This window comes from Pituophis catenifer, unplaced genomic scaffold, assembly GCF_029215685.1.
Source record: "Pituophis catenifer annectens isolate HBS135680 unplaced genomic scaffold, rPitCat1.0.hap2 SCAF_14, whole genome shotgun sequence".
Taxonomy (NCBI): Eukaryota; Metazoa; Chordata; class Lepidosauria; order Squamata; family Colubridae; genus Pituophis; species Pituophis catenifer.
In genome coordinates, this window is record NW_027256894.1 from 2,720,265 (window position 1) to 2,742,146 (window position 21,882).

General features: G+C 44.0%; 1 protein-coding gene across 4 annotated transcripts in view; it reads right to left on the bottom strand.

Moving 5' to 3' along the window:
- The window catches only part of MAP2K5 (mitogen-activated protein kinase kinase 5), a 161,391-nt gene that overhangs the window by 18,816 nt on the left and 120,693 nt on the right, over window positions 1–21,882 (bottom strand). For all 4 annotated transcript variants that reach the window (XM_070953374.1, XM_070953371.1, XM_070953372.1 and 1 more), the window contains 2 exons: window positions 11,159–11,220; window positions 8,381–8,426 (listed from right to left, as the gene is read on the bottom strand). In XM_070953374.1, the coding sequence (XP_070809475.1) occupies window positions 8,381–8,426; window positions 11,159–11,220 (108 nt within the window). The remainder of the gene's footprint in view (window positions 1–8,380; window positions 8,427–11,158; window positions 11,221–21,882) is intronic.

The window sequence follows — 21,882 nt, forward strand, 5'->3', positions numbered from 1 at the left end:
TACCATATTATTACCTAATACGTATTAATATATATTAATACCTTTAATACCTAATAATACCATATTATTATCTAATACGCTCTTGATAAATAAATAAATAAACAAATAATAAATAAATAAATAAATAGCTTTTTAAAACCACACCCCCTCCCTTCTCCTGGCCAATCCCTGTTATTGTATTCAAGAGGACTTTCAAGCAATTGGATTAGCTGTTTTTGCAAGGTGCAAAACAAATTCACTGCCTTGTAAATTAATAAAGTGGCTTTTTTATTTTCTTGTCACCAAATATAAAAAAGTTGTTGAGACTCTAGAAAGAGTGCAGAGAAGAGCAACAAAGATGATTAGTGGGCTGGAGACTAAAACATGAAGAACGGTTGCAGGAATTGGGTAGGTCTAGTCTGATGAAAAGAAGAACTAGGGGAGATATGACAGCAGTGTTTCAATATTTGAGGGGCTGCAACAAAGAAGGGGAGGTAACCTACAGGCAGGACAAGAAGCAATGGATGGAAACCAATCAAGGAGAGAAGCAACCTGGAACTAAGGAGAAATTTCCTGACAGTGGGAACAATTAACCAGTAGAACAGAAGTTGCCTTCAGAAGTTGTGAGTGCTACCATCACTGAAGGCTTTTAAGAAGAGATTGGACAGCCATTTGACTGAAATGGTGTAGGGCCGTGATGGCTAACCTATGGCACGGGTGTCACAGGTGGCACGCGGAGCCATATTGGTGGGCACGCGAGTGTTGCCCTAGCTCAGCTCCAGCGCGCATGCGCGCACCAGCCAATTGATTTTCAGGCCTTCCGGTCCCACCGGAAGTTGGGAAACTGGCTGTTTCCAGCCTCCGGAAGGTCTCCAGGGGGATGGGGAAGACTGTTTTTGCTGTCCCCAGGCTCCTAGAAAGCCTCTGGAGCCTGGGGAGGGGGAAAGCGGGCCTACCGTGCCATCGTGTGCCAAAAGCAGTGGGAAGGGCGGGGAGGTCATGTGAGCATGCACGGGAGGGCGGGGCGCATTGAATTATGGATGTGGGCACACGCACCCGCAACCCCCCCGCTCCCACCGCTTTTGGCACGCGACGGCAAAAAGGTTAGCCATCACTGGTGTAGGGTCTCCTTCTTGGGCAGGGGGTTGGACTAGATTATCTCCAAGGACTCTTCCAACTCTGTTATTCTGATTCTGATTTCACAATCCAGAAAGTCAACTCCATTCTATTTACATTTCCTCTGCCTTATAACTACGTAGTTGCGTTTCTACGAGTTTGAACCCCATGAGTTGTCATCACTGCTTATCTGTAGTTTTAGTCAACAGCTTTTATGCAAGGACAAACTTTTAATGGAAGGTAGGAGATCCATTACTTCCTCTCTCTAATGGGCCACAAAACGACATGGACCTCCCAGTGGCTTTAAGGGAGATAATAGTATTTGCCTAACATGGGATCCCATGATAGAAAAACCATTAAAAAGAATAGCAATTTTTTTTTAAAAAAAATTGATTGTCACCTAACTAAAAATACTTGCACTTTATAGTAAACACATTGAATCGAATGCTGTATTCCCAATACTGTACATTTTCCTGTCTTTTATTCTTATCTAAAGGTAGCAGAGGCAACTGGACTTTCAAGAGGCAACTGGACTTTCTTTTTTTTCTTTGAAAGACATTTCACATCTCATCCAAAAAGCTTCTTCAGTTCTGAACTGAAGTGAAGAAGCTTCTTTGGATGAGACGTGAAATGTCTTCAAGGAAAAACAAAGGAAGCCCAGTTGCCTCTTGAAAAAACACCTTTGGTATAACCATGACCTGCATGACTGACCATCTCTGTAGACATTTCAACAACCTAACTATGATTAGATGGACCGCAAGACAATGCACTTCACATAAAACAACCCACATCCCCAGGACAATTTCTGACATTGGTGCAATGATGTTATTGTGTAAATGATGCAACTTAATGCAAAGGACAATTTCTGCTACAGGTACCTGCATCCTGACATCATCACCCAGGATGCCTCAGAGAGGCTGTTTCCTATTTAATGAACGTTTATGAATAACCTTCACCCACCCTCCAGTTGGCTCTTTACAGTGAGGTTTCAAACACACCACCAGCAAAGTCCATCAGCATCAAAAGAAGAGCATGGTCTGTCCTGACTGGCCCTGCAGAGGCTCTTTGTCTCAACTGGTTGGCCCCAACTGCTGGAGATGCAAAGGTGCCTTCCAGGTCAAAAAGATGAAAGATAATCAGGAACAAGTAGGAAAAAACAAAATGTGCCGAAGAGCACAAGGTAGAGCAGGGGTGTCAAACTCAATTTCATTGAGGGCCGTATAAGGGTTGTGATGACCTCGAGGAGCCAGGGGGGTGCCTGTGGTATCCTGAGCACTCTGCCAGGGAAAAGGGGCTCCAGAGCTCCGTTTCCGGCTGTGACCACCTCCTGAAACCCTCTGCCAGCAAAAACGGAGCTCGGGAAGACCATGCGTGGCCCTCAGGAGCTCCATTTTTGCTGGCAGAGGCACTGTGGGTTGATCCTTCGTTGTTTCCAGGGCCAGATCTAAGCACTCCGTGGACAGATCTGGCCCGTTGACACCCCTGAGGTAGAGATTGTGTAGATCTGCAGGATCCAATCTAGGTTGGTCACCAGAACCAGAGGTTTAGTCTTCTGAGCTTTTGGACTCATGCTGGAGCCCATCCTCGGGGAACTTCTCTCTACCACATTCTGGTAGTCTGATCCAGATTGGATCCTGTATCCTGGGACACATTTATTTGCCTTCATTCACTGTCTTTATCTGTGCAGGGGGGAAAGCATGAAAAGCCCATTTGGTATCACTTCCGAAATGACATTTCTGGTTAACCCAGGCAGGCTCTGAATGCAGACAGACAGAGGTGAGAGCCACACACCCCTCCCCTGGCCTTCCGGAACAGCTGCTTGGCCTGGGCTGCTTCCTTGGGGGTGGCTGATGGGGCTGCCCATTGCCTTGGTTCTTAACTTTTAATCTTTTTATTCTATTTTTTATTTTTTTAGCACTTTTGAACTCTTTTATTATATTGTAAACTACCCAGAGTGGCTGTATTGGTGAGATGGGTGGCATAGAAATTCAATAGATGATAGATACATGATAGATAGATAGATAGATAGATAGATAGATAGATAGATAGATAGATAGATGATAGATAGATGATTGCTAGAATATAGTTAGCTAGAGATAGATGATAGATAATAGAGGGATAGGCAGAAGATAGATGATATAGATAGATAAATGATAGAAGATTGATTAGAAAGACAGACAGACAGACTCTTTATCCCCCTTCCCCAAAGAGCCAGCTAGAAGCAGAGGGGTGACGTTAAGAAACCTCAGCATCCACATAGTGTGGTCCAAGGCCATTATTTCCTTTGGCAGGGGCTCCAATAAACAAAGTCGAGGTTCCCCCAGCTTCCCTGGGGTGGGGGTACAGTTTTCTGCAAAGTGCCTTCTGTTCTAGGGCGGAGGGCAGTCCAGTGGAGGGGTGGCTTTCAGGAGCTCCCCGGGACGTTCTCTGCTTTCGGGGAAGAGGACATGCTTCACAAGGAGGACTGGGCAAGGGGCTGCCGGAGCCCCTTCAGAAACACGGTCGTGCTAAAGCCCCACAAGCCAGGCAGCCTTTCTAAACAATTCTCAAAAGCAGGCTAGCACTACTGGGAGACAATTTCCATGTTCGGATGCTTGCTGGAACTCTCCCTGCCACTGAACAGCGAGAACAGATAATAACCATTAGTAAATCAAACTCCTTGGCAATATCCAGCTGTGCCTTGTGCATTTACATACAGATAGAATGGGTATATGTTTTTAATATGTATGCGCTAACACACTTTCCCCACAGCTGAAGTGTGTCTTACGAAAGGAGGCGGTGGATGGGAACGGCATCGCCACGAGATAATAAAGTGACCTAGATAAAGTATTAGCCAGCGATTGATCTCAAACGGGGAAGGCTGTCTCTCTCTGACCTGGTTACTTACTATGCATAGATTCCATTAAATAGAGCTTAGGAACTGAAAGCTTCGGGAAAATGGTGCCACTGAGGCCAAAATCAACGGTGGCCAAAGCCGAGCGCATCGCCGCATGACCTGGCGTCCCACGTGCGTCCCTCTCTCGTGCGTCCCCCTCGTACAGGGCTGCGTCCCTCCGACCAACAGATAAACAGACATCTTTTTCCTGCCTCTTCAAATCAACCCTTTGTAAGCAGGCAGGAACAGGCTCTCTCTTGGATCGATCGGTAGTTTATGAAGGATGTAAGCATTGCAGCCAGGTGAAATGGCGCCGGAAGGTATTGCAAAGGAGGGATCTAAGGAAGGAAGCGATGCACCCCGATTCAAAGCTCGCTTCAGCTATTGCTGTGACAACGTCATCAACATACGGAAACAACATTGGTAGGCGCACGTCAGAGGCAGCTCTCCAGTCAAAAGGGGGACAGAGCACCACTTGGAGTAGTCTTTGAGGGGCCTTGCATTCAAGTTGTTGAAAGGTTCTCTCTGAGCGTCAACACTCTCAGAGAAAGCAAATCCTTTTCTCCCGTGGAAGGCCTCCTCAGTGGACCTGTGCAAGTGTATGTCTTGCTACACCGAGGCCCAGTCCTGGTGGACAGCATTCCACACAGATGTTGGAGAAGATGATGATAAATAACAGTCAAAACTGGATTTTGGAGTCATGTGTCCTGATTTAGCTAACAGAGGCGTGAAAAGCTGCAATACAGTGGTACCTCCGTATTCGATGGCTTCAAAACTTGTCGAATTTGGTACTGGATGCATTTTGATGCAAAAATGTTGCTCCGGTACTCGTAGTTTCTTTGGTATTCAGTGCACTGCAAGAGGACGAGGGGGACGGCCGCAGAGGGCAGACAGGAAGCCGGCCACGCTGGGAAGGTGGATGATATAGGGAAAAGGACAGACAGAAAGTTTTTTCCAGCCAAAACAAAGGGTGACATGGTTTGGCATTCGTATTTTGTAACTCCCCATAACCAATTAATGTCGAGTACCAAGGTATCACTGTATTCACTTTGCTGCCATGGTTTATTAAATGATGTATGGCAGGGGTATCAAACTTATGTTGTCACGTGATGTATCGGGACTTTCCCCCCCACTTTGCTAAACCGGGCGTGGGTGTGGCCAGCGTGTGACGCATCCGGCCTGGGGGTTGGGAGTTTGACAGTATTCTAAAGTAACCATGCAGCCAGAAGAGCCTGTAGCTTTCTTCTCATTCTATAGCTAAGGAGTGAGTTAGAGAGCTGGACTTGTCCAGGAACTTCCTTGATTTGCAACCATTTAACAGGGGTTCAAAGTTACGACGGCCTCAGAAAAAGTGACTTTTGCTGCATCTTCACACGACTGTTGCAGCAGCCCCCTGGTCATGCGACTGCAATTCAAGCATTTGGCAACCAGCTTGCATTTATGATGGCTACAGAGTCTTGTGGTCATGTGCTCATAATTTGGGATCTTTCCAGAGAAGTAAAGTCAATTGGGGATGCTGGATTCACTTAATGACCACAGCAAAAATCAGGTCTGGTTACATGACTTGCTTAATGACCAAATCCCTTAGTGACCGAAATTCTGGTCCCAATTGTGATTGTTAAGTCAAGAGCTACCTGTGGTAGCTTAATTTTCGGTCTCTGCTCCAACTGGTCTATGCCCAACCATTTCTCTCTCACTGTCCCCTTGGCAAAACTCAGCATGTCTGTCCAAAAGATGGCCAATGCCTCATGTTGTCTTGCTAAAAGATTTTCAGAAATCCACCACCAGGATGACATTTGAAACAGTACAGAGAAATTGGTGCAGTTCCACATATCTTTTATTTTATATACACTGAGAGCTTATGCACCAAGACAAATTCCTTGTGTGTCCAATCACACTTGGCCAATAAAAATTCCATTCTATTCTGTCCTGTCCTATCCCATCCCATAATCTATTCTATTCTGTTCTGTTCTGTATGGTTAAGATGAAAATGCTACTTGAACACCTCAGCAGATTCTTGGCTTCCTCACCTGAGGAAACCAAGAAAGACTAGAAGAATAACGGCTGCTGTGTAAGGGGCCATCTTTTCAGCTCCTTCCCCCTCCCCTGATTAAAAAGAAAATCTGTCTGAAATCTTTCAAGTCTTCATGAAACTGTAGGTGAGAATGCCACCGTCTCAGGAGATTTTGGCCATTAAAAAAATGTCCTTCCAATATAACTGGTGGGGCCTAAAATCACTGTTGTGAAGTCATTCACCAGAACAGGGTAGCCAGCTCCCCATCTGCAATTCTGCAGTGTAAGCAAAAACCAGAACCAAATCGGGATGAATCTGGAAAATCAATCTACCACCCTCAGTCCACCCTAGAAGGAAGCCAACGGCAGTGTGGCCAAGCAAGATCACTCACAGATCCATAAGCGAAGAAGACCTCAACCAGGCTTCCCTCCATGGGCAGGAGATCTCGTCAATACCGAAGGGCCAACCTCACTGGCTAAGCAGCTGCTTTAGAAGGCCCCTTTCAAAGGAGAAAAAGCAACCTGAGAGAAAGTACTAAATCTTAAAAGAAGCCCAACTCTCTTTTTTGAAGCTGTCATGCTTTTTTTTAATTATTAAAGGGGGAAAGATACTGCCTTATGAGTTGAACCGAGCACTTCAGGGCAGGTAGTTGGAAAGATATATAACTCTGCGTCTCTGTTCCTATCGGCACTCACCCCTTGGCCTCCGTCTTTATGGCTTTACACCCTGGAGTGGCGTTATAGCTTCTGAACACACACACCGATATATACTGAGGGTTGTGAAGTGCGATCTGCAGATGTTTTATTTATAAGTGCCGGGCCTATTGCATCACAGAAAGTATGCATTTACAAAGAGCTACGGATTTTATGAAACCCCATTCTGTTGGTTTAATAGTCAAGCCACCCAGGCATAGAATAATAACATTGTGTAAGGTAAATGCATCTCCATCTCTAGAACCTGTTCCAAGTTCTCTCGGATGTGACTAAGTGCAGGAACCTTCCAACCATCTCAAGTTAATAAAAAAAAAAAGAAAGAAAGAAAAGAAAAAGAGGCAAATTAAGGCAGCTTCAACTAACCGCATTCAGAAATAGAACGGGTGGTGTGGAGAAAAATACCAAGTCCCACATCGTTTAGGTATATCAAGAGTTGTTTAAATGCTCTTTCAACATCAACAGAAATTACTGGCTTTCAAAAATAGATTCAAGGTCAAATGTCTCACTAACGTGAAGAAAGAACCGAGAAAGCAGCACCTGCGATACTGGAATCAATTCAGTGAAATCTTCAACAACAGTTTCCTTTCCCAATCACTACTGTGCCCAGCACAGATTCCAAAGCAGTTCCACACATACCCTTAGCAGTGAGTGAGGCATATGAACACGGGTCCTGTTGTTTGAAGAAGACAAACCCAAAGCATGAGTTGCGTGATTTTTACGGATCGTGGCCATCCTCCTTTCACTTTGATGGGAACTTGGCATCTACCTTCCTCCGTTTTCCTCTGATATATAAAAAGTACCCCAAACCTCTCACCCAAATAAATGATGTACCCAACAAAGTGAGTATTGAGGTTTTTAGGATCTTTAGGTGCCTTTATTCCTTATTTTTTGTTTCTGATTGTATCCTTTTAAAAAATGTTTTTTCGTGAGCTGCCCAGAGTCATTGGAAGTTGGGTGTTATAGAAATTGAATAACCATAATAAATAAATAAATAAATGAATAAATACTCATTCTAAAGAAAGCAGGAGAAATAAACCTGTTCATCTTTCATGTTGCTACTAACAAAGAGAAGCAAAGAAAACTTGGGGAAATTACAGTCTTTCTTTAGAAATCTTAGCAAGGTGAAGTCTGGCTCTCCCACCCACCCATTTCACAATAAGAATACTGTATAGAGCAGGGGTCTCCAACCTTGGTAACTTGAAGACTTGTGGACTTCAACTTCCAGAATTCTAGGAGTTGAAGTCCACAAGTCTTCAAGTTGCCAAGGTTGGAGACCCCCAGTATAGAGTACTGGATATCACAAATGCTAATGTTGATACACACACACACACACACAAAATCTGGATTTTTTTTAAAAAAAACCATAATTCACCAAATTAAGGAAGGACTCTGAATAATCTCCTTGATAGAAAGTCTCTTTTGACCCAAAAGCCAGAACGTTCCAAGAAGGTTTTGCTAATGCATGTCTGATCCCACCCTTAAATTTTACCGAAGACAATTAACAATGCTAATGAAATCATGAGATCTCAGTAGTGTCTGCTGGATGCCAGTGCTGGAAGCAAAGTTTAGATTTGATATTAGTTAACTTATGGGGAAAAGACAATAAACAAACTTGGATGTATCATAAATCAATATAACTTTTGAGGTTTATGTCTTGGAGGCTGTAGAGCCAGACCGACTCACCATTAATTCTTCAGGGGCTGGTCGTTCTTTTGGTTGCTTCCTCATACTGACAACATGGAGAGAAAAAAAACAAAGTTAGGAAATGTCCCAAGATTTTTAAATATCTCATGATGCTTGAGCAACGGTCATAAACCAAATTGTATTAACCAAGGGGGAATGTTGAAAGATTGCTTTAAAACATGCCCCAAATGGTGTCTTTTAAAGAAAACAAAATATTTTATGCTTCAATGAGCTAAGAAGGAACAAGCTATCTTCTTTCTCAATTTGCTGTAACACATTTTAGATGCTGATTGAGAACATGTCAGGGACTTAAGAAAAACTGGGGAAGCAGGCCTGGGGCAAACCCCGATCATCCAAGGTGACTCAACAAAAGCTCATAAAAACAATCCCTCCAAAAGAGTAGCCAAAAAGGAAATCTGTTCACTTCTGCCACTGAGTTTACTCTTTATTCTCTGATCCAGCTTGTCAAAGGCCTACAAACTTTCAGCTTTTTCGGCTGCAACTTTGGTGTTCTTGTGGGTTTTTCTTTCTTTTCTTTTCTTTTTTTTTTTGAGAAATCCCTTTGGGAATCTCATCACAGGGCCTTATTAGTTTGAGCTTTCGAATGATTTGCAATGGTGAAGTCAGCAATCCTAGAACTGGCCTATTTCTTCTCCCCATGCAGACAGAGGACAGGAGAGAAAGAAGCTGGAAGGAATCTGGATTTTTTTGGTTCGGACCTCTCAATTTCCAAAGTACAGTTCCATTTTTGAAAGGCTACTAGATTGGAAATTATGTGGGGTCCCAAAAGTGCTTTTTCAAAAGGCAACTGGACTGTCTTTGTTTTTCCTTGAAGACGTTTTGCTTCTCATCCAAGAAGCTTCTTCAGTTCTTCAGCCAGAAGTTCAAGGAAAAACGAAGGCAGCCCAGCTGCCTCTTGAAAAAGCACCTTTGGGACAAACATGGATGGCTGAGAATCTCCATAGAATTATGTGAAGCTCCCGGAATTCCTCCTGTACAACCGGCCAGGCTGCACTCTGCCATCGTCCCCGTTCCCTTTCCAATCCCATCTGCAGCATCTCGTCCCTTCCCTTGTCGGCAAAGCCAACCGAGGGCTGCATTCTTTGCAAGCTGTTCTAAGCCACCTTGGCAACACGCTTAATCTGACATTCCGAAGTAGCTGGGTCTTATGGGAGAAGGAGGCTATTATGTGCTATCATTTATGCCTCCACCTGACATCTGTGGACGTATCTGTGGAGGTTAGCCCTCCTCCTGCCTCAATTAAAAAATATAAAAACAATATGCTTTCTGATTAATCTCTGGGTAGAAGTGGAAAGGTACAGCAAGACAGATCACCCATGGTTCCAGCTTTACTACAGAAATCTAATCTACCCCAAAGTGGATCGGCCTTATAATAAACATAAGCCTTGTATTTATTATTTCAATTAACAATAGTCGCACTGTTAATTCCTTCTCTCTCTCTCTGTTTTTTTTTTAAAAAAACACCTCCCTTTGGAATATTCCAGGAGAGGCTTCCGTCATCAGCAGTTATTCCAATGCTTCTCCCACTTGGTTACCTCATTCAAAGTTAATTCTACTGACATCAGTCAAAAACTTTACTTGTAAAGGAAAGTAAAATTAGAACAAAGGAAAATGTGTGTGTGTGTGTGTGTGTGTGTGTGTAGGGTTTTTTTTCATCCATTTTGATTGTTCAGCATCAGTATTTTTCAACAGGGATATTCCTATTAGTACTGCAAGCGGCTGGCCCAATTCTGTGTGGTGCTGAGGGTAATTTTCTTTTATTGGTTTCAGGCATAGCTTTGAATGCTTCTCTCTCCCATCCCTTCCACAAAAGAGAATAGACCTTCAGTTTTTTAAAGTGATGCAACTTTACTGGTATGACTGCTGTCTTTCTCCGTATAACACAGGGTTGCCCTTATTACATTTTAGTAAGTGCAGGGCTTGGTGTGTGGATTTTGTTGTTTTCCATTCCTCTACTAAATTATGCTATTTTGTTTGAGAAGAAAAAGAGTAATTCTAGCTCTCATCCACCATGTTTAGGCCATAAGTTGCTTGTTCTTTTAGCCTTCAAATACTTGTTTATCAGCTTTCCACATAAAAAAGGCACTGAACGTATTTTTGCTATGGTAAGTTAACCTTTTGGTGCTCAGGAGATTCTGACTTTAAACTAGACCCGCTTCCTTTTAATGGTGCTTTTTAATTTAAGGAGCCTTCCTGGCTGACCATTAGCCAGTCTGTCTGGAGGAATGAAAACATGCCCCACAGTGTGGTTTAAATAATGCACCCTCATCAGAAAACCTCCCAAAAACAGACCCCGTAAAATTTCTTCCAAATAAAAAGCCCACAAATTAATCGAGGCTGCAGTTTAGACCCCCTTCAAAAGCGAAGCTTATTCTTCTAAGCAAGAAGAGAAATGCTTGAATAATAGACGGGTAAATACAATGATCTATCATCTTCATCCAAGGGATTTTGAACACATGCCTGTGTGCCTGTAGAAACGCACGGAACCGGTTCTCCGAGAATGCACCCAGATTCCCAGTTGTTTATGGGTGGGGGCAAAAAAGTCCCCCTCCGAAGTACTTTTATGACCCTTTGTGTAAATAACGTTTACATAATTTAAACAGTTTGCTCAGCTTTGCTGGCCCAGCTGGCCCAGCCCTGCCAGGTCCCTGGAGCCCTGGAAGGATTCAGAGGAAGCCATAAGGTCCTGTGATACAGGGAGTTAATGGCATGTATCATTTACATCGAGGGCACGGCACATTTGCAAACGAAGCTTACCATTGAGTGATGAAGTGTACAAACGGCTCCGAGAACTCCCCAACCGGAAGGACAGGAGATTCCTACAAGCCAGTTTTGGCCACGGGAACGGGGAGAGGGCAGGGGAGGGAGGGAGGGAGGGAGGGAAGAAAAAGGAAGAGAGAAGCGTGAGTCCAAATCGTCAAATTGCGCCATCGTTCTCTGACGGCAAACAAATGAAGATGTTTTTAAAAAACAGAATCAAATAAAAGGAAGCCCTGCATTTAAAAGTAATGAGCGTTACACAGTGGGGAAAACACACGTAGAAATCCAACCAAGAGGGAAGTCGGAAACGGACAATGATAGCCACGGGGCAGGCAAGAAGGTAGCGAAAGTGTAAATGAGAAATTAATGATTATTTAAGTAACACCCAAATGGTCTTGTAATTAACAAAGAGCTGGGAAATTATTCTTGTGTTGACCTTCGCTTCCTCCATCATAGTTGCTATTTATTTACACTTAGCAATCCCAAATCTTGTTAGATTTAAGCAGAAGAAGCCAGGAGTGTATAAAGAACTAAAAAAAAAAAAAAGAGAGAGAGAGAGAGAGCCGAGCTAATTAACCAACCGCCCAACAAAAAGAGAAGCCACAGATATATTCCATCAACGAGGGGGAGGGAGGTGTCCCTGCGTTATTTCAAGGGGAAGAGCTCGGTCTCTGTGAAAGGGAGATGCACACATGGGGAGGCTCGGCGGTGCCCCCCTCCCGCCCCAGAATGACAGAGAGACTTGCCAGTGTTTATAGTCTAACAGCTCAGGATGTAATGAAATGGCACTGTGGAGGACTTTAACAGTCATCTCATTAGTCCTACAGTTGGAACAAGAGAGCCACATCCAACAGGAATCAGCTGCAAATGACTTTGCTTCTCATCTATTCTCATTTGCTATTAAAAATATCTTTCGGCAGCTTTTGCTACCGTTTCCCCCGCCACCTTACCCGGCTCTGTCCCCGAGTGCTCTGCAAAGTATGATGCATGCACCTATTTAAATTAACAAAGGAATGACTTATTTTAATCTTGCCGTGCTTTGCCTCTTTTGGCCGTTTGCGAGAGCCATCTATCATCACATACAACCTTCTAATGCTGCAGGCAAGAAACTCAGAGCGTGTAACATTTGGCGGGAGCCAAACAATTTCTCTCGCACACAACTGTGTCAAATGCATGTGAGGGGTTCATTAGGGAGGGTTGCGAGGGAAATGGCTTGGATGCGATGGGGAGAATGGGGGGGGAGTTTAAAAAGGAGAGAGGAGGAGGAGGCTCAAAGCTCTTCCGCCAACACATGTGTGTGCATGTCATTCTCAATGGCGGCGGCAAGAAGCAACCACCGAGCTGCTGAAGTGATTAGTAAATATACATATAATTGCGACGGCCCAATTATCAGAAAAATGAGAGTGGTAATTACAAGATAGAAAATTAACTAGAACTCTTATTAAGGCTTTGTCTCCAATTCAAACAAACAGAAATTGCAGCAAAACACAATTAAATCAAAAGTAACTGAAGAGTACAAGGCGACAAGATTCGGAGCGTTGCCTTTGACACACATTTTGTGGATTGCACAAGGCTGGGCAAATAGAGAAAAGCTCAAAAAAGGCCTCGTCTTAACTGAAGGCCCTCGGAGGCTGTTTGGTTGGGGCTTCCATTACATCAGGGATGGGGAACAATGGTCCTTTTATGACTTGTGGACTTCAACTCCCAGAATTCCTCAGCCAGCTATGGTGGAAGGCAAACGCCTACAAGCTATGCTGGCTCAGGAATTCTGGGAGCTGAAGTCCGCAAGTCATAAAGGGTCCATAGTTCCCCACCTCTATATTACGTGAAGGGAACTTTCAGGGCCGCTTGTGGGTGTTTGCCGTCCACCCAGGGCCTCCGACCTTGGCAACATCAGGGATGGGGAAGTGTGGCCCTTTTATGACTTGTGAACTTCAACTCCCAGAATTCCTGGGCCAGCATAGCATGTGGGTGTTTGCCTTCCACCATAGCTGGCTGAGGAATTCTGGGAGTTGAAGTTCACAAGTTTTAAAGTTGCCAAGGTTGGAGACTGTCGCCTTCCACAATATTCTTTCCAACAGACCTAACAGGTAGACTTGTTAATATGGCATATTTGAGGGGTTTACAGATGTGAGCCCCCTGTGGAATTTGGAAGTGAAGATCTGGGGACAATCACTGGTCCCACATTTAGGAAATCTCTTTGCCCCCTTAGGCCAGGCAAGGCCTCCCCCCATGGAGTCCTTGGTGCCCCTTCAATTGGTTGTTTGCTTGCAGACACTTCATGACCCGACTAGTAAAGTCATCAGCACCCTCCTCCTCCTCTCGACACTGATGTTACAAGTAGTCCTCAATTTATGACCATTCATGTAGCGAATGTTTAAATTTATGACAGTGCTGAAAAAAGCGACTTGCGACAAATCCTCATACTTAGGATGATCACAACATCCCTGTGGTCACGTGACTTGGGGGCTTGGCAACCAGTATGCATTTATGATGGTTGCAGCATCCTGGGGTCATGTGATTCCACTTGGCTTCTGACAAGCAAATGCATTAAGTCAGATTGCCTTCAAAACTGATTAAAAGGGTGGCAAAATCAGTCCTGGGTCACATGACTCACTTGACCGCATTGCTTAGTGATGGGATTCTGGTCCCAATTATGATCATAAGTTGGACTATTTGTACCCAGTCGGATGATGAAACATCTGCAAGCAAACAATTAAGCTCAGAGAGCACCAAGGACCCCACGATTTAAGAGCCGTGGGGCACAGTGGTTAGAGTGCAGTCCTGCAGGCTACTTCTGCTGATCACCGGCTGCCAGCAGTTTGGCAGATCGAATCTCAGCAGGCTTAAGGTTGACTCAGCCTTCCATCCTTCCGAGGTTAGTAAAATGAGGACCCAGATGGTTGGGGGCAAGAGCCTTTAGAGAGGGCTGTAAAGCAGTATATGACTCTAAGTGCTATTGCTATTGCTAATTCTGAGCTCCAGAAATTTTCTCGTTAGGATCTCCTTCCCCATAAGATGCTTGTTTTTCCAACCAGACCTCTGAACTGAATACTTGCATCGCCTGAGCTATGCAGAAGGTTGAGGCAGCTTGAGAAGTCCATTTTTCCTACATACATGTGGGTCTTGTTTTCGTGGACAGGTGCACCATTATTCGTGGACCAACAGCAGCCACTTTGCAAATGGCCACATCTCTCCCCGCATGGTAGCCATTTTGTGAAAGATTTCTCATCAGCTCTCAAGACTCCAAACTGAGCCCAGGAACTCCTGACTGCTCTCGTTGAAGAATCCTGGGCCAGGCTGGTCTCTCTGTCTCCTCCCTTCTTCATCTCCTCAGAAACCCTCCTGAGGGGAGACAAGGCTGAAGGCCAAGCAGAAATTTTGGGCTCCAGCAAGATCTGAATGAGAAATTTCCAACACCTTTTGGGGGATGTACAAATTAGGAGTGAGGATCCAAATCAGCCCCACAGCAGGTTCTCCTAACACTAGTCTCCATCCAAGGTCCACACAGGCCTCCCGAGGAGCCAATGATGGAGGCAACCTCAGTTCTCGCACAGCGCAACCCTCTGACTCTTCTGAACACTGGCAGGACAAGCGCGGAGACGCGCCATCCGGGGTGGCATTGATGGCGGTGGGAGTGTTTTGAGTGATTGCCTCTACCTTGTGAATAATGAACAGTTCAAGGAGGTCAACCCATTACAACAGAAGCTGTTTAATTATTAATTATGCACAATCTCTGAGCGAAAGGACAAGTTCAGAATGTTTAATAGGTGGGAAACTCCAGCCAGAGCCCGGTGTGGCATTTTGCTATTAGACCTCGTCAGCAAGGCACTCAAGCAGAACAAGCAAAGCACGGAGCAGAAAATCTGAGGGGTGGGGGGGAAGAGAAAAAGAGGAGGTTGAACTTTAAACTCCCTCCCTAATATTTAATTTGTGGATGTGACAGCCCTCCGGCTATGGGTGGAGCCACGTGACCCAAGTGGACGGAAGTGGCTGATTTTGGGCTTGCCGGGCTTTGACACACACAGGAAGTCTGGCCAGAGCCATTCCTCAGGCACCTTTGATCCTTTTCCTTAATGCTTTTGATCACACAGACATGCAGCCGATTAAACAAGGCCTCCAGATTTTAATTATTTACTTGATTATGTATGATTTACTTGATCTATACATCCGTAGAATTATCGTGTTTGGTTCTGGCTCGAAATGAACATTCTAGGCAAGTTGCAATTTAAATCAGCAGAGCCCTCCACACACATAATCACACGCCACGTACCCAACGATAAAACAAGTAAATTAAAACATGAATAATAAAATAATTAACTATTAAAAGCCTGAGAAAAGAGAGGTGCCTTTACTGAGTCTCTAAAGGAAGAGACCGGGTGGTGATGCAAATTAACAGAGCGGGGGCCCTTCCGATTTGGGGACAAGAAAGGTGATTAGTCCCTGGGGTCCAAGACCCGAAGGTTTTGTTTCAAATTCATACCCTCAACTCTCCATTTCAAGGAGGAGAGATCTGGGTAAGCTCAGGAATACAAAGGTTTTTTTTAAAAAAAAGTTTAAAAATAGCCAAGTGTTATCACACGTGCATATGTATAGGTAGTCCTTGACTTACAACAACTGAAACCAGAATTTCCATTGTTCTGCAGGGCTGTTGTTGAATGAGCCACCACTTTTATGACCCTTTTTATATTATATTTATATTTTATTAAATTTATATACTGCCCTACTCCCGAAGGAGTTGCCATGGATGTTAAGTGAATCACTGCCATTATTAAACGAACCACATGGTCGCTATGTGAACCCGTCTTCCCCATTGACTCCATTGCTTGTCAGAAGCCAGCTGGGAGCAATCACACAACCCTGGGATGCCACAACCATCATAAATACATGGCTGGTCGCGATGCGCCTGAATTTTGATTATGCAACCGTGGGAATGCTGTGATGGTTGTAAGCGTGAGGAGTGGTCGTAACTTTGATCAGTCACCAAACAATTGGTTGTAAGTCAGGGACTACCTGTATATCTGTACTAGAAAACTGTGCAACCATCCTGTCTTTGTGCTGATGAGTTCCCCCTCCTATGACCAGGAAAAGAGGGCAAGGAGGACCAGGTGGGCAGAAGCTGATGTGAGATGCACTGTCTGAGGGTTCTTCAGCATCCCCAAGAGGGCAGGTTGCCCAGAAGCGATTGGATTCATCGCTTCAAAGCTGCTCATTGTCCTGTGCTGTCTGAAGGACACCCGTGAGCTGGCCCATTTTCAGATTTTCAAAGGTGGCAGGCAGCCGGCAGCCTTTATGGGGGTAGTCCCAGGGATCAAAGAGCCGTTGCCTAGAATCCTTTGATCCCTTCCCTTATATCTTTGATCAGCAAGTTCTCCATAATTTCCCCAGTTTATAACTGCTCCAGAAGAGGCAGGGTTAAAATCATGCTAGGAATTTATATTCTCTATTACCTATTCAATGTATGTTTCACACACAATGTTTTCTTCCTGCACGGTTTATTTCTACAATATACTGAGAAACAAGATGTTAATTAAACACTACCAATAAACAACCTGGAAGATTCAGGACCAACCCATCATCTTAAGAGATCTACCCCAGAATAAGAACGGGGAATAGGAGGACAGCAGTTGGAAAGGGAGAGAGAGATAGTAGCACTGAGGGGCTCCATCCCACCCACATTCCTCCAAGTTAAAATAATTGTTAAAAAGAGACCTTCAAATTCTATTTCCAGTTTCTAGCAGTAGATAAATATTGAGGTTTGCAAGAGGTCAAGGCTCTACGGAAGACAAGTAGGCCAAGTCAGAGTTTTCACACAATGCTGCTCAGAATCCACTTCATATATCCATTTAGCCACAAGAAAGATCTCGCTGCAGAGAAGTCAGACTGCACAATAGTACTTCAGGAACCAGATTGTTGGGGGCAAAATGCTGACTCTGTGAACTGCTTAGAGAGCAGGAGTCCCCCCTCTAAACCAGGAGTCTCCACCCTTGGCAATTTTAAGACTTGTGGACTTCAACTCCCAAAGTTCCTCAGCCAGCTTTGCTATTGCTATTGCTATTGCTGTTACTATTGCTGCACTTTTGGAGCCCTTTCAGGATCAATTAGCAGTAGCAATAGCACTTAGACTTATATACTGTTTTATAGTGCTTTACAGCCCTCTCTAAGCGGTTTACAGAGTCAGCCTCTTGCCCTCAACAATTTTACCAACCTTGGAAGGAGGGAAGGCTGAATCAACCTTGAGCTTGGTGAGATTTGAACTGCCAAATTGCAGGCAGCAGAAGTAGCCTGCAGTACTGCACTCTAACCACTGCACCACCACAGCTCATTCATCTGCTAGATCTGTTACAACGGCCCCGAGGTCCTACTCTGGGGTAGGCTGGGAAAATCTGAAGTAGAGTCTTGGCTTCTAGTTGGTGGGTGTTCATGTGTCTGTGTGCGTGAACACTGATGCTGGTTAACTTCTATTTCAGTACTGATTCGACAAGAGCCGCAGTGGCGCAGTGGTTAGAATGCAGTACTACAGGCTAATTCTGCTGACTGCTGATTGCCAGCAGTTCGATTCTCAAGGTTGACTCAGCTTTCCATCCTTCCGAAGCCAGTGAAATGAGGGCCCAGATTGTTGGGGGCCAGAGGCTGACCCTGTAAACTGCTTAGAGAGGGCTGTAAAAGCACCATGAAGTGGTGCATAAATCTAGGTGCTATTGCTAGTGATGAAATTATGAGCACCCTAGAACACACTCCATACTTCCTTGGCCTTGGGTCTTATTGCAACATGAGCAGTGATGTCTCTTTCAGAAGGTTTGTTCACCATTTCTGGACTTCTTTTTAAGAAGTCCCTGCCAACTTTTAAGAAATGCATCCCGGCATTGATGGCTGCCAACTGCTTTTGACACAACCAAGGAGCTGTCATTGCATCGCTCTTTGCTACAGAAAGCTTGGCAACCTGGACCCTTCTTTTCATTCATCTATTTAAAGAGGGAAGGTTGGACCTAGAAGCCCCTCCCAGAACCTGACTCTATCACAAGAGCCAGATTAAAATGCTGTTAAAATGCTCAGCCTGTTTATTGCTCTCTTTCACCCCATGACGTCTTTCTTGCGTTTTCATAAAACTCTGCTGCATATAATCAGGTATCTCCATTGACACTTGGAAGATTGAGTTTTTAGGAACCTTTAAATGAGTTTGGCCTCTTGGGAAGGTTTGGTTCTCAGGTTGGTCTAAAGGTTCAGCTATTCAGCTATTCCTACCTGTGGTTTCACCTAGTTTCCATCTAGCCTTTGCATCTTGCACCTAGGTAAGGTCACAGTTTCAGGCTCCATGAAAAGGAACAGCAGAAAACATTTGGAATAGGGTACAAGTAATGATAGATAGATTCATTCTGACACTAGACTCTCTTCAGTACAAATGTATTTAATACCAGAGAAAAGAAAATGTATGGCGGGGTGCACATTCCACATTCTTTTCTATTTCTGGAAGTTTTTGAAAGCGTTTCTGCCAAAGAGATGGATGGCCTTAGAAACAAGCCAGGGCTACCAGACTCAAAGCAGCCGACAAAGTCTCAAAGAGCTACCCACATTTGGTGTTGGTAGTTAAGGGGCTACATTTCAGATCTGTCTGTTTACAACCACTTGGCAAAACCCTCTTAACTGAAGTTCGTGACAATATGAACCCACCAGGAAATGTCTTTTGTTCCCAGGAGTAATTTGACCCTGAAACAGCAGAGAACAGAACAGAGAAATGCTACCAATAAAGTGATTCGGCGTGGTTCTTCATCCCACCCAATCCAGGTGGAGCCCAGCGTTTTGGGTGGGTCACCTAAGGGTTGCTCTCTCTTCAACAGGAGAGAAGCAGATGTAGATGGGCCTGGGGGCAGATGAGCCAAACAGAGAGAGGACCAAGAGGCATAGCCTTAGAAGAGGGAAAGTCATCTAGAGAGGTAAATAGTATGAATGAATGAATGAGCTGGAAGGGACCTTGGAGGTCTTCTAGTCCAGCCCCCTGCCCAAGCAGCAGTACCCATACTATTTCAGATAAGTGGCTGTTTAATCTTTTCTTAAAAACCTCCAGTGACTGAGCATCCACAATTTCTGGAGGCAACTTCTGTTCCACTGGTTAATTGTCCTCAATGTTAGGAAGTTTCTCCTTAATTCCAGGTTGCTTCTCTCCTTGGCTAGTTTCCAACCATTGTTTCTTCTCCTGCCCTCCGGTGCGTTGGAGAATAATTTGAAAAAAACAAAACAAAAAAACAAAAAAACCTCTTCTTTGTGGCAGACCCTCAAGTACCATAATCCTAAACTTTCAGAAGTGCAAAAAGACTACAGGTAATCTTTATTTAGAGCCTCGTACTGTCCATTTGCAGTTTTGCAGTCGTTATAGTGACAAAAAAAACCTTTGTGTCCAGTTGTCTAGAGATTCTCAATCATCCAAATCATGGTTGTCCCAAATATGCTTTTACAAAAGGCAGCTGGACTTTCTTAGTTTTTTCCTTGAAAACATTTCGCTTCTCATCCAAGAAGCTTCTTCAGTTCACAAACAAGCTTCTTGGATGATAAGTGAAACATTTTCAAGGAAAAAAACCCAAGGAAGTCTACTTGCTTTTTTAAAAGCACCTTTGGACCAGTCCTTCAATTTCTGACCTTCACAGATCTGTAAAGCAAAGGAAAGCTGAAGTCAGATCATAAGCACAGTTGCTGTTTTGCTTAATGACCACTTCACTTAATGACAGAATTGTAGCCCCCATTGTGGTTGCTAAACAAGGACTGCCAGTATTATTTTTGTTGTGTTCTTGAACACAGCTGACTTACTCATAGAACAATAACTTTCATCCCTCTGAGAGGTGCTGCAGCCTTCTACGAAGCATTCAGTTCTAATTCCAGTTACTTTAGCAATTTGTTGAGTTTCTTCCAAATGCTAATGCCAGCCACAACTCCTGCAACTGGTAATTTAGAGGCCTGCAGATAACAATGATTGTTCAAAATTAACAGCCCTAGATAGACCTGTCTTCCAGGAATTCACCCAATTCCTTTTTTAAAGCCATCCAAATTATTGGTAGTCAATATCTCTCATGGTAATGAATCCTGCAGGTTAATCATGCTGTGTGAAGAGCCATTTCCTTTCGACTGGTCCATATTGCCTAGATCGTGCAAATACCTCCCGGTTGGCGAGATGTAGGAAACGGAGTTTTAACTTGCAAGGTTGTCTTTAAATTAGATATTCTAGTATGCAGAGAACAGCACAGATATGCTTGGAAGGAAATACATTTCTGAAAGAATGCAATCCAGGTGGGAGACGTTATTTTGCTACATGACACGTGAACGGATGGATGGAAGTAAGACAACAGAAGGGGGGAAAAGCTATTGAGCCGCCCTGAGACCCAAGAATAAGTGATAATGGGGCGATCGGGTGATTATCTCTTAGAGAAATATTTGTGTTAAATGTGTGATTTAAGCATAAGTCAATTCATAGACCCTCATGGCAAAGGAATATATTGGAAATCCAAATGCATAGTATGCACGATTTAACTGTTTATGGTGAAAGACTGAGAGTATTAGTGAAAGATGTAAGGATAATTAGAGTTATGAATGGGATACAAACTACTTTTAGTGCCAAGAATGGATCTTGGGGGAAAAGGGGAAAAGAAAAGAAATAAGAATGGAAGTCGAATGACTGCAGGAGGGGAAAGTATGAGTGGGATATGAAACATATTCGAAGAAGACAAGACGAATCTCCCAACTGAACAAATGGAAAATGGATGTGGGGATGAAGATGACAAGTAATCCTCGACTTTACGACCACAATTGAGCCAAACAGTTCCGTTATTAAGTGAGATATTTATTAAATGAATTTTGCCCCATTTTACAATCTTTCTTGCCACAGTTGTTAAGTGAATCAATGCAGTTGTTAAATTAATAACACGGTTGTTACTAAAGTCAATCTGGTTCCCCATTGATTTTGTTTGTCGCAAAAGGACAGGACCTGGGACACTGCGACTGTCATGAATTCGAATCAGCTGCCAACTGTCTGAATGTTGATCAGGTGAGCAGGGAGATGCTGAGTGTGAAAAATAGTCATAAGACACTTTTTCCCAGTGCTGTCGTAAGTTCGAATGGTCACTAAATGAACTGTTGTAAGTTGAGGATTACTTGTACGAAGTAAAGTCACAGAACTGTATGGACTTAACACTAGCAGGAACTATGAAAAAAGATGTTTGTAGGGCGTGAAAGAGGCGATAGGACAGCCCCATCAGGTAAACCAGACTAAGCAAAGCTGGCTGGGGAATTCTGGGAATTGAAGTCCGCCCATCTTCAAGAGGAGCCTGGATAGCTCAGCAGACTAATGCATTGTAATTTAACTCCAGCTGCCTGCAATTAGTAAGTTCAAATCTCACCAGGCTCAAGGTTGACTCAGCCTTCCATCCTTTCTAAGGTAGGTAAAATGAGGACCCAGTTTGTGGGGGCAATAAGCTGACTTTGTAAAATATACAAAAGTATGAAGGCTATTGCTTAACGCATTGTAAGCCGCCCTGAGTCTCCGGAGAAGGGCGGCATATAAATCAAATTTAAAAAAAAAAAAAAAGAGGCCGAAGTTGAGAATCACAGCTTGATCGGATGGTTGCCTTGCCAGCGGGGCTCCTTCTTAGGGACATGTATTGGCCCCGTGAGAAGAAGAAAAAGGTCCTCAGGTCCTGCAGGAATCTACATAAAGTACAGGTAGTCCTCAACTT